Here is a 12,305-nt window from a genome sequence, read left to right as displayed (position 1 = left end):
TTTACAACACTTTTAATATATTTTGATGTTTTAAGTTTATTAAGTCAGCTGACCTCGTTAGTAACCTACAACTAGTTGTCCACAGTTAGATGTACAGAAATAAATCGATAAATATTATCTTGAATCAATCCACGACCCAGTGTATACGTATCTCAGTATTGATCACAACTCAAACTATATATATTTTAGAATCAACCTCAACCCTGTATAGCTAACTCCAACATTCACATATAGAGTGTCTATAGTTGTTCCGAAATATATATAGATGTGTCGACATGATAGGTCGAAACATTGTATACGTGTCTATGGTATCTCAAGATTACATAATATACAATACAAGTTGATTAAGTTATGGTTGGAATAGATTTGTTACCAATTTTCACGTAGCTAAAATGAGAAAAATTATCCAATCTTGTTTTACCCATAACTTTTTCATTTTAAATCCGTTTTGAGTGAATCAAATTGCTATGGTTTCATATTGAACTCTATTTTATGAATCTAAACAGAAAAGTATAGGTTTATAGTCGGAAAAATAAGTTACAAGTCGTTTTTGTAAAGGTAGTCATTTCAGTCGAAAGAACGACGTCTAGATGACCATTTTAGAAAACATACTTCCACTTTGAGTTTAACCATAATTTTTGGATATAGTTTCATGTTCATAATAAAAATCATTTTCTCAAAATAACAACTTTTAAATCAAAGTTTATCATAGTTTTTAATTAACTAACCCAAAACAGCCAGCGGTGTTACTACGACGGCGTAAATCCGGTTTTACGGTGTTTTTCGTGTTTCCAGGTTTTAAATCATTAAGTTAGCATATCATATAGATATATAACATGTGTTTAGTTAATTTTAAAAGTCAAGTTAGAAGGATTAACTTTTGTTTGCGAACAAGTTTAGAATTAACTAAACTATGTTCTAGTGATTACGAGTTTAAACCTTCGAATAAGATAGTTTTATATATATGAATCGAATGATGTTATGAACATCATTACTACCTCAAGTTTAGTAGGTAAACCTACTAGAAGTGACAAGAAATGATATAGCTTCAAAGGATCTTGGATGGCTTGAAAGTTCTTGAAGTAGGATCATGACACAAAAACAAGTTCAAGTAAGATTTTTTTTACTCGAATTAAGATAGTTTATAGTTATAGAAATTGAATAAAAGTTTGAATATGAATATTACCTTGAATAAGAAAGATAACCTACTGTATATAACAAAGGTTTCTTGATCTTAGATGATTACTTGGAATGGATTAGAAAGCTTGGAAGTAAATTAGTAAACTTGAAGGGATTTTTGAAGTGTTCTTGAAGTGTTCTTCCTATGATAATTATAGCTTGATTCTTGAAGTGATTTTTGATGAAGATGATGATTAACTACTGGAAAAATACGTTCATAATAGTGTGTGTGTGTTGAGAGAGAATTAGAAAGAGAATTGGAAGTGAAATGGAGTGAATGATGAGTGGTAATTGGTGAGTGGTGAGTGGGGTTAAAAGGAGTTCTAGTTAGTTGACTAGCTCATGGTAGAAGTTAAAATTGATTAGTCATACATGACATAATCAAGAGTGGAATCCCATGCTAGTTCATATTGGTATATACCCATAGTAAGTACGTTTTGAAGCTGTGTATAATACGGGTAAAAATACGACTAGAATTCTTGATGAAAGAAAAGAATGGGAAAGTAACTGTAACCATTTTCGTTAAGTATGAGTGTTTTGATATGTGTCTTGAAGTCTTCCAAAAGTATTTTAATACATCTAAATACACTACATGTATATACATTTTAACTGAGTCGTTAAGTCATCGTTAGTCGTTACATGTAAGTGTTGTTTTGAAACCTTTAAGTTAACGATCTCAATTAATGTTGTTAACCCATTGTTTATTATATCTAATGAGATGTTAAATTATTATCTTATCATGATATTATGATATATTAATATATCTTAATATGATATATATACATTTAAATGTCGTTACAACGATAATCGTTACATATATGTCTCGTTTCGAAATCCTTAAGTTAGTAGTCTTGTTTATATGTATATAACTCATTGTTAATATACTTATGGAGATACTTACTTATCATAATCTCATGTTAACCATATGTATATCCATATATATATCGTCATGTCGTTTTTACAAGTTTTAACGTTCGTGAATCGCCGGTCAACTTGGGTGGTCAATTGTCTATATGAAACATATTTCAATTAATAAAGTCTTAACAAGTTTGATTGCTTAACATGTTGGAAACATTTAATCATGTAAATATCAATCTCAATTAATATATATAAACATGGAAAAGTTCGGGTCACTACACAAGATCAGTGGAAAGGTTTAGATTGCTTAACCTTTCTTCAGATAGGGAATCATTTCTGTCCTAAGCTTATTCGAAAGTTCTATTCTAGTGTGGCCTTAGAGAAGAAGCATGTTCATGCTAATTTCTTTGGTAATGCCTATAAGTGGACCATAGATGATTTTGCAGATCACTTACTATTGCCTTACTGGGGAGCCAAGATTTATTGCCCTAGTAAAGATCTTAGAAAGATTTCTAGCAAATTTGACGCTGGTGGGGTGGCTTCTCATATCACTAAGCCAGGGTATGTAATTGGTTCTAATATAATTGAGATCAGAGATAGTGATGTTAGGGATGACTTGGTGCCTAACTTGAGGATTATCAAAAGAAACGTGGTGTTTAGGGATCCAAATGATGATTTGCTATCTGGTACTGAGGCTGTTCTGTTGTACTGTCTTATGGAACGTATGATGTGCGTAGAGGTGTATACGAAATAGTTATATTTTTATTGCGAAATACTATTAAATACGATACAATTTTACATAAGTTATTTATTTATTTATAGAATGGATATACGTAAACCTTGCTACAACACTTATAGGCAGTGTACCTAATCGTAGAGTAGTGTAGTTTTTAGTAAGTCCGGTTCGTTCCACAGGGAGCTGGCTAAGTTTAACGCTATATTTTAAAAACTATATTTGTATAAAATATATATAATTATATATAGTAATATTATTATAAAAGGAAGTTTTTACCGTTTAATGACCGGTTTGTCAATTTTAAATAAAGCGTAAAGATAAATGACGATAATATAAATGACAGAATTTAAATTGCGATAAAGTAAATTGCAATAATTAAAATGACAGTAAATAAAGGTACGATGAAATATGAAATAAAAGTATTATGCTTATTTAAACTTCCGTAATCATGATGTTCGACGTGTTGATTTTAATTTATTACCCAGATTAATTGTCCTTTGTCCTGGATTATTTGATACCTATTTGGTTTTTGTCCATAATAGTCCATCGGTCATAATTATAAAATGCTCGTCAAATTAACCTTATTCCCGAAATCAAATATTCCAACTAATTAGGGATTCGAACTGTAACAAGGTTTTAATACTTTGTTAATAATTACACCAGGTTATCGACTACGCGTAATCCAAGGTTTTAATACTATATTAACAATTACACCAATTATCCTTGTATGTAATCCACCCCTATTTTAATGAGATATGAATATTAATTTACCCACTTGATCAGAATGAATAATCAATTACCCAACCCGAATAATTAATTAAATGATCGTAAAAGATGTCGTATAAACGTCACTAAATATAACATACATAATCATTTTAATAATAATTAGATTAACTAATTTGAAGATAGGTTCGACAGATTCTAATGAGCTGTCATTCGATTAGACAATACCCCCTATCTATTAATAGTCAATAGTCCAATGTCCACAAGTGTCGGTCTTTTGTCCAAACCTTAATTATGGTACAAAATCTAATAACCCCGTCTTTAATATTTAGTCCAACATCATGATTACTTCGATTTAAATAAGCATAATAATAACTTAGTTATGAGACATTAATTTAAAAAGGAAGAACATAGCTTACAGTGATTATTTATCGCGTAGCGTTACACGGACATAATTTCGACTTACAAACTTACAACATTCGCTAACATAACCTTATTATTATTAAACTTTAATATTAAAATTATAATATAAATATAAATATATATTTTGAGAGTAAGAGATATAAAAAGATGTATTAAATTCGTCCGAAAAATGCTGAATTTATAGAATGTGGCATGCTACATAACTCATGCGGTCGCATGAGATTTGTGCCTTCTGGCCATGCAATCGCATGGCCGTCATTTCCTGGTCACATACTTTTTGGTTCCTAGCTTTTCGACATATTTATTTAATATATATAATTTTATATAATTATATAAATATTATATTATATTCATGTGCATAGTTGATTTGTAATTTTAGCTCCGTTGCATCGCGCGCTGATAGTTGGCTCAGGTCCCGGTTCCGGATTTTCGAACGTCCTTTCGTACGATTTAATATCTTGTACTTTGCGTTTTGCGTCTTGTACTCTTGTAACTTTTGAGACGTTTCTTATCAATAATTTGAACCACTTGGATTATACTTTGTACTTTTGAGCTTTTTGGTCGTTTGCATCTTCAAATCGTCGTTTTCTTCTTTTGTCTTCGCACTTATTTATTTAAACGATTATTACATAAAAATAGAACAATAGTAACTAAAAGCTTTACATATTGGAAGGATATTGTGCCTAAATATATGTTCATTTGGAGCACTATCAACGTATCAAGGTGAATTTGAGTCAGATTGTCATTAACGTCATGAAAGACACCTTGGATAATGAGGAAAAACCTTTTTCCTTATGCCGTTCTTTTAAATCATTTGTTTGATGAGCTTGATTTATTTGGGGACACGAATTACAAATTGAAGCCAGTCCTAGAGGATGTTATTGAAGGATAGTTCCAATGCTTGTGATTTCGTGTGTTTATGTTTGGTTACGTTTGATGTGTAATTTGATGGCTAGACTGTTAGCCTTGGTACTTTGGTTTGTAATAAACAATAACCTCTGAACAATGTAACTGTGCGTGTATTAGTTAATGTGCTTTTTATATTTGTTTATCCATTGATTCGTATAATTAACTAGATACCCCATGATACATGGAGGTAAATGCTTATTAGTTACATTATTTTGAGTGTTTTTCAGTTATTCAGCATGTCTCAAGAACATCAGCAGATATCAGATGAAGAGAATGAACCACAGATCCCGTTATCTTCAGAGTTACTAGGTCTAATTGGACGTGAAGATACAAATGTGCTTGCTTGAGTTGATGAAACAGGGTCTGAAGCTCAAAGAGGAGGTTTTGGTCAGATCATATAATTTCCTAAGAGATCTAGAATTTTCAAAGCTATCACCACTGAGTGCACTCCTTATTACTCACATCAGAGAAAGTTTTAGGAAGTTGCTAGCATTGTTATTGAGAACAACAAGCAGGTGATTCTAAGCTCAGTCAACAATACCATCGTTCGGATCTCTGCTCAGACTATCAGGGAAGATTTGGGGTTTCCAGATAATGATGATATGCCAACTTCTTTACCAATTCTGAAAGTAAGAAGATGTTTGAAGAGATGTGGTTATGCTGGTGATATAACCAAAGCTGTGAAATGTACTAAGCTTCCAAGGCAGTACAGATACTTTACGTACGTTCTTCTGAGATGCTTGAGCCCGATGCAGGGAGGTTTCGATGAGATGACCGCGAAGTATAGTTCTATGTTTGTCGCGTTGGTTTTGAATGCTGATTTTAACTTCTCTCAAGTTATATTTGATGGGATGGTTCTGAATGTTAAGAGGAAGATACATCTGGTGTTTCCGAGGTTTCTTCAGATTATGCTTGAGAAGCAGGTTCAAGGATTAGTGAAAATTCCCCAGGATGAGCTGAAACAAAATCATTTAAACGATCAGTCTTTCAATAGGTTTCTTCAGAACAGAGTTGAGGTTCCAGAGAAGAGGTTGATTGGCCATCTGACTAATGAGAATTATGTGTGTCCGGAAGGTTTACACTGCCGACATGAGAATAGTAATTTTGGAGACGAGACTGATATTACCATCAAGGGTGAAGAAGAAGTGAATCAGCCACCGCCGAAACAAACTGGTCCTCGGTTGGTTGATGAAGATGAGGTGACTGCTCTTGATGACAGTCAAGTTAATTTGGTTAAAAGGAAGTTAGCTGAAGCTCCTAAGGTGTCAACTAGAGGGAGCCAGAAGCGTTTGAAAATTTTGGTCAAGGATGGAAGTTCATCGTCTACAACAAAATCACAATCGAAGGTCACTCCGACTGTTCAAGCTACTGGTGATGCTGGTGTTTCTACACAAGTTCCACCCACTCAACCACAACAACCTTCCACTACTCAACAAGTACAAACTTCTCAGCGTTCTGAAGTTATTTCAGGTTATCTAACAGGAATAGTTAATCGGCGATTGATTCAGTTGAGTGCTGATTTTGCTAAATTCCAAAAGGCTGCTGCTGAAGACAAGAAGAAGATGGAGACAGAAATGTCTGGGTTGAGGAAGTTAGTTGATCAACAACAGTTGAAGATTGATGAGCTTGAGAAAAATGTGGGAAGTCAGGCTGGAGAAATCTTGACTCTTCAGACACGGAATCAAGAATTGACTGAGAGGTTGAACGAATGGGAGAAAAAGATTGTGATAGAAGAGGAGGATAATGAACCAGATCCTTTTGGTACTATTGGTGAAGAAGAAGAGGAGGACAGGGCTCTCGAGCTTGCTAAAGGATATACGGAGGATAACCCGCTGTATGTAACTCCACTTCAAGTTATATCAGTTTCTAAATTTTTAGCTATGTAGGATCGACTTAATCACTCTACTGTTTACACTGATCTAGAAGAAAGGGAGATCCCTCCGGATCTCACCGAAACTGAGCAGGAGTTGATGGAGCGTCTAGAGCGACAAGCTAAGGAATCTGCTGACGCTGCATCAAAAGCTTCAACTGAAGCTTCGACTTCAGGGGCTCATAATTTTGATGATGATATGAGTGATACTGCCGGTGAAGATCAACAAAGAAAAGGTTGAAGTATTGGAAGAAGAATGGAAGATTTTGATGCGGATTAGGCAGTATGTGATGAAGCCTAAGGTGGAGCCGCAGTTTTTGAAGTTTATCGAGCACTGTGAGAGTTTGCGTGCTAAGGGGAAGATAATAGCCTGGGCTTATATTAAAGAATTTGATATGTATGTGATCAAGAAAGAACACGGAGTGGATTATATCAATTCTCCATACGAATTCAAATCGTTACCTTATTTTGAGTTTATGCAGGTGGCCAGGCTTAAGATGTTGTATCAGGATTATTGTGGAATTCCTGATATTTTGGTTCGTAAGATAAGAAGATCATATCGGTCAACTAATTTTGTAGGTTTTCGACCACAATTTTCAAAGATCTCTTACAGGACGAACAAGAAAGCAGGGGTAAGAAGGAAGATTGTAAAATATCAACCTGTGAAGCATATGCAAAAGGTTTCATTGAGGAAAATTCCGCAACACTTCAGCTCTCGTTTTCGTTGTTGGTATTACGATGAACGCTCGGAGGAAGCGGTTATCGTGTTAGACAAAGATGGAGGAGATGAAAATGATAGTATAAGGGTTTTGGATCCAGTTTGGTTGAGGAACTGCTGTGAGGAAGATATGTTCACCTTATACTACAACCGGATGCTGTATCGTCCAGAAAATCGTGTGCAGGCTGAACAGTACTGCAGAGTTGTGAAACTTTGTTATCTGAAGAACTGGGTGACAGATCCGTTTACTGATTGATAACTGAATCTTTCTGCTCTACGGCTAGGTCTTAGGGGGAGTTTGTTGGTGCATGAATCCCTAGCCGTAGTTTATCTTTACGTTTAACACATTCCGTTATGTAATAACGTTTACTTGTGACTATTGATTATCTTTTGTGATTGTGCGTTCTTACTTTGTTAAATAATCAATATGTTAAACTGCACACACTGTCGACCGAGTGTGTGTACACACTCGACCGACTGTGACACACTCGACCGAGTGTGTCTGACCTGCAGTATATATACGGGTTTGTTTCTCTTTTGTAGGGTTACTCATCTCTTTTACCTTAGTCGACTGGTTTTTCGTCTCCAGAGAACCCTAACACCATATACCACCGAAATATATCGTTTAGGAGTCGATCTAATTTAGTTCTTTTCCTAGGTTTGATTTATTCGATCCCGATACGACCCATATCTCGATTTATCTCTATTCTAGTGAATTCCGCCTCTAGGATAGTTTGCAAGCGACCTAAGATCCGTGAATAATCGTTTACAGTCACAAACAAGGAAAGATTTGTGTAACTTCATGTCTAAATTTGTGTCAAATTGGGTGTTTATGTTAGGTTTTGTCAAAAATGTGGTTCAGTGTCAATTTGTGCAAACTTGAAGTTGTTTTGATGTAATACTTACGGGTTTATATCCTGAAAGGTTTTATAAACAAGTTGTGTTTAGTTTTGAGGTCAAAATCAAGTCCGAGATCGAGATTTGGTGGATTTGACTTAAACCTGTAAGTTTACTGCTACTGCAGCTGAAGAAGAAAATCGACTGACTGTCTTTGACAGTCGACTGTTTGTCATTAGATTAAATATAAAGGCAATATTGTTACTAGTTGAAACTTACAACTTTTAAAGCAATTGTAATTGATTTTATGACTTCTTGTTAGATGGTTTCGTGTTTAATATATCTTGCCCTTTAAAAAAGAAAAGAAAAAAAAAACTTGCACAATAAACTTAACCACAAACTATCTAGATAAACTTATATTCATAATTAGATTATGGGAGTGATATGTACACAATCATTTTTGTTGCTTTACAGTATTGTACAGTATAACATTATAAAGAATGATAGACTATGTACATAATAAAAATAATTGTGTATATAGCATCACCTTTAGATTATAACTAATGGCAAAATGAAATTTTAAAATCCTCCCTATGTAAGCATGAAACATAATAAAAAGGCAATTATATGTGCATTAACATTGAGAGAGTAAAAAAGAGGAATAAAACCTATTAATTAAGTGGTTGAAATATTGAGCTAAAAGAGCTCTAAATTATCCCAATTTCTACATATATGGAACAGGTTATTACTACATTATATTATATTATTATATTATTATATATTATACCTATATTTTAAAAGACATAGGGCAAATGAATAGTGTCCGGGGTATTTTCGACTTTTTTTTTACCTATATTCTAAAAGACATAGGCCAAATGAATAGTGCCCGGGGTATTTTCGATTTTTTTGTTGTTGCAAATTCAACCACAAACCACCTCACACTTTATCCAAAAAATCAGATCCACCCCCAAACAGGGGGGCACAATGTCGATTAACCATTCTTATAAAAAAATCTTAAACAAACTCCCCCAAATATTCAACGGGCTATATCTTCGCACTCGCAACGAGTTAAATTTTTCCGCCACCATCGTTAAACTCGAAATAATTTTAGGAACACAATGTCACTAGCTATACGCAAAACGGGCGCTTTTTAAAAAAAGCTAAATATTTGGGGTACTTTTCATACACGTTAATTCTCCGTTAAAATTTTAAAAGTCGACAACTCCATAGCGAAACGCGGAGATACACATATATTGTTAATTTTAAATAACATTTAAATCTTTCACGGGTTATACCTTTTAGTTCGACTCGAGTTGCGTTTCAACAACATCATCGTTAGCCACAAAAAAATTTTACAAACTAAACGCAATAAAATACATTAAAAACCGAACACCCGGCGCGAAGCGAGGGTTCGAACACTAGTTAATACATATAATTTAAAAAGCAATTAAGTATATGCATCAATATATGGGGGACCATGAAAATAAAGGTGACGCTGGTGGAGAAGGTTGTGATGAAGAAGATGAATAAGAAGAGCTTGAAGTTGAAGGATTCGTTGTGTAGATTGTCGGATTTCGAATAAGTAAAGGCACCATATCCTCAAGCAAACCATCTGAATTGCCTGATACTTTAGGGGGATAATTATCTGTTATTAACATTGTTGATGGTTGTTGATCAAGACAAACATCTTTTAAGCTTTCTTGAGTGTCTTCGTTTGAGCGACCATTGAACCTTTTGGACTTTTTTGTAGGCGGGTCAACATTTTCGAGTTGACCAAACGTGAAGATTGGATACATGTAGTGAAGGTGAAGACCTTCATAAGTGATGATTAAGGTTTCTGGGTCATCGTTTGATCGCTCAACTTGTTTTTTTGCACCACAACGTGGGTTGGTGCACTTGTAATAGCTCCTGTATCCATAAAACTTATTAATTATAAAACGAACAAATAATATATTCTTAAGTGGGGCAACTAGCCTTTATATATTTCTAAAGTTATTACATAAACATTTTTGAGGTAATAAATTACATTTTGAAATATTTTCACCCCAATCTTAACATTCATCCTCTCTCTCACAACAAGAAAGAAAGAGCATTTTTCGTGATGGCATTTTTTATCTTTTTGAGACGACATGTTGTCTCAAATGACTTTTTCGGACAACATGTCGTCCCAACATGTCCTTCGAAATAGTTCGTCTCAATTATTGTACTTGTTGGAGACAATTTTTTATTTACGAAAGAAAAATAAATAATGAAAATACTTTTCTGGATGACATAGTGTTGTCCAGAAAAGTTTTGGTCAAACTTTTCAGAAAAGCTAGTCAAAAAGCAGATTTTCTTGTTGTAAAAGGAAGAAAAAGATGAAAAAGATAAATTTACCCTCACGGGACATGCAGATGTGTCGAGAAAACGAAAACATTTAACGGCTAAGTGACGGAGGGACCTCATTTAAAAAATATTACATTTTAAGGGACTACGCGTGTAAAATTAAAAGTGCAGGGACTACCTGTGAAAAATTGATAATCTATAGGGACGACCGTCGTAATTTTTTTCTAACATCTCTAGATCATTTCATAATTTATTAGTTTAGTCCAAATAATATCTTTAAAATTTGAATCGGCCGGTTAATGAAAGCACTCTACAATAAAATGAATATTGTAAATGATGTTTGTGTTAGAAGGAACTTGAATATTTATGTTTACACTAAAATCATTGGTTCTAAACTTACTTTAATTTATATGACTCAATGTATTTTTGGATTACTTTGTGTCACTCAATATTTAAAATCTTATATTCGTCACCGTCTTCCTTATAAAGTGTGCATAAATGATATATTTGTTTTAATCATGATAAAAACAGAGTATATACCTCGGGTTAGAGCTGTTCTTAATGGATTTCTGACCATACTTTCGCCATTTATAACCATCATCTTCCATTACATTATTGTTACTTTTCATTTTCAATATATACTTGTTGCTCCCAACACTACTCATATTTGATGATGAAACTCTGCAAAAACCGAGAGTAGTAAAAAAAAAAAAAAAGAGAATGAATCATTTTATCTTAAACGTGAAAAAAACACAAACCTCGCTAACGAAGACAAATCTTGAATATTGTTTGTGTAACTCGAAGCCAGTAACGCTGTTTCAACATCGGCTATTGTTGGACCGGAGTATATGTTATTAGCAGTGTCACATAAATCACTGGCTGTGATTTGTTGAGGTACGAAAAGTAAAGGCGATTCGTTTTGTAAAAGGTGTGTAATTATAAGATCATCTTCAAAACCTTGTGACAAGTTAAATTGTTCCAATTCCGCCATTGATATAGTAAGGTTATGATGATGAAGTGGTTAAGGTAAGGTAGACGTGAGTGAGTGAGAGTGGAGCAGATAACAGAAAGGTTTTTGTTATGTGATGGACTTGGCTTTGTTTATCAATTTCCATCCATTTCCATATATAAATATAGCAGTATAAAAATAGGTTGACTTTTTTGTTTCCTTTTTTTTGTCATTATTACTTTTTAACTTTTTTAAAGAGGTTAATCTAAATAGCATAATACCACATGTTAAGGTGCACAATATGGTTTGTTTGAAATACAATGGACTAGAACACCTCTATGGAGCCGTTGTGGGTGATTGTTGTGATGTTTTAAGGAGTAAGGACGGACTACGGAGCTCACAAAAATGGCTCCACCAATCAACTATGTTTTTTCTTTTTTCATTTATTTAAATAAAATATTAATATTAATTAACTCAATACCAATTATATTACCATATCATCTACAACACAACATTTATCACAACGTTCTCTTCATCTCACAACAATAACATGTTAGTAAAAATTTCCCCCAAAACAATTACACTTACGTAACATATGGTCTAAGGATTAAGGGAAAAGTCGTCATCGTCCTTCATCAATGGAACCTAGTGGCGGATTCAGCAATCTGTAACATCGAGGGCTAATTAAAATAATTCAAAATTTTAGGCTGTGGCTTGGGAGCAAAATAAAATAATCGAAAATTTGTCTTAAAATTTAATGGTCCACTCGGGCATCTGC

At 33.8% G+C, this 12,305-nt stretch overlaps 1 protein-coding gene across 1 annotated transcript; it reads right to left on the bottom strand.

Moving 5' to 3' along the window:
* Positions 1-9,713: 9,713 nt before the first annotated feature.
* Positions 9,714-11,569, bottom strand: LOC139871667 (probable WRKY transcription factor 49). The gene is made up of 3 exons (XM_071859386.1): positions 11,337-11,569; positions 11,119-11,259; positions 9,714-10,161 (listed from the first exon to the last, which is right to left on the bottom strand). The coding sequence occupies exons 1-3, from the start codon at positions 11,567-11,569 to the stop codon at positions 9,714-9,716; spliced, it is 822 nt and encodes a 273-aa protein (XP_071715487.1).
* Between the last annotated feature and the right edge of the window lie 736 nt (positions 11,570-12,305).

This window comes from Rutidosis leptorrhynchoides, chromosome 10 (assembly GCF_046630445.1).
Source record: "Rutidosis leptorrhynchoides isolate AG116_Rl617_1_P2 chromosome 10, CSIRO_AGI_Rlap_v1, whole genome shotgun sequence".
Taxonomy (NCBI): domain Eukaryota; kingdom Viridiplantae; phylum Streptophyta; class Magnoliopsida; order Asterales; family Asteraceae; genus Rutidosis; species Rutidosis leptorrhynchoides.
Note: the sequence above shows the minus strand (reverse complement) of the source record. Positions and strands in the feature narration are given on the sequence as shown.

Bases quoted from the DNA above. Each gene is read 5' to 3' on its own strand.
- LOC139871667 (XM_071859386.1), bottom strand. From the start codon at position 11,569: ATGGCGGAATTGGAACAATTTAACTTGTCACAAGGTTTTGAAGATGAT. The intron at 11,260-11,336 runs GTTTGTGTTTTT...CGGTTTTTGCAG, and splicing joins GATTTGTCTTCGTTAGCGAG to AGTTTCATCATCAAATATGA. The intron at 10,162-11,118 runs GTATATACTCTG...TTATGGATACAG, and splicing joins AAGAACAGCTCTAACCCGAG to GAGCTATTACAAGTGCACCA.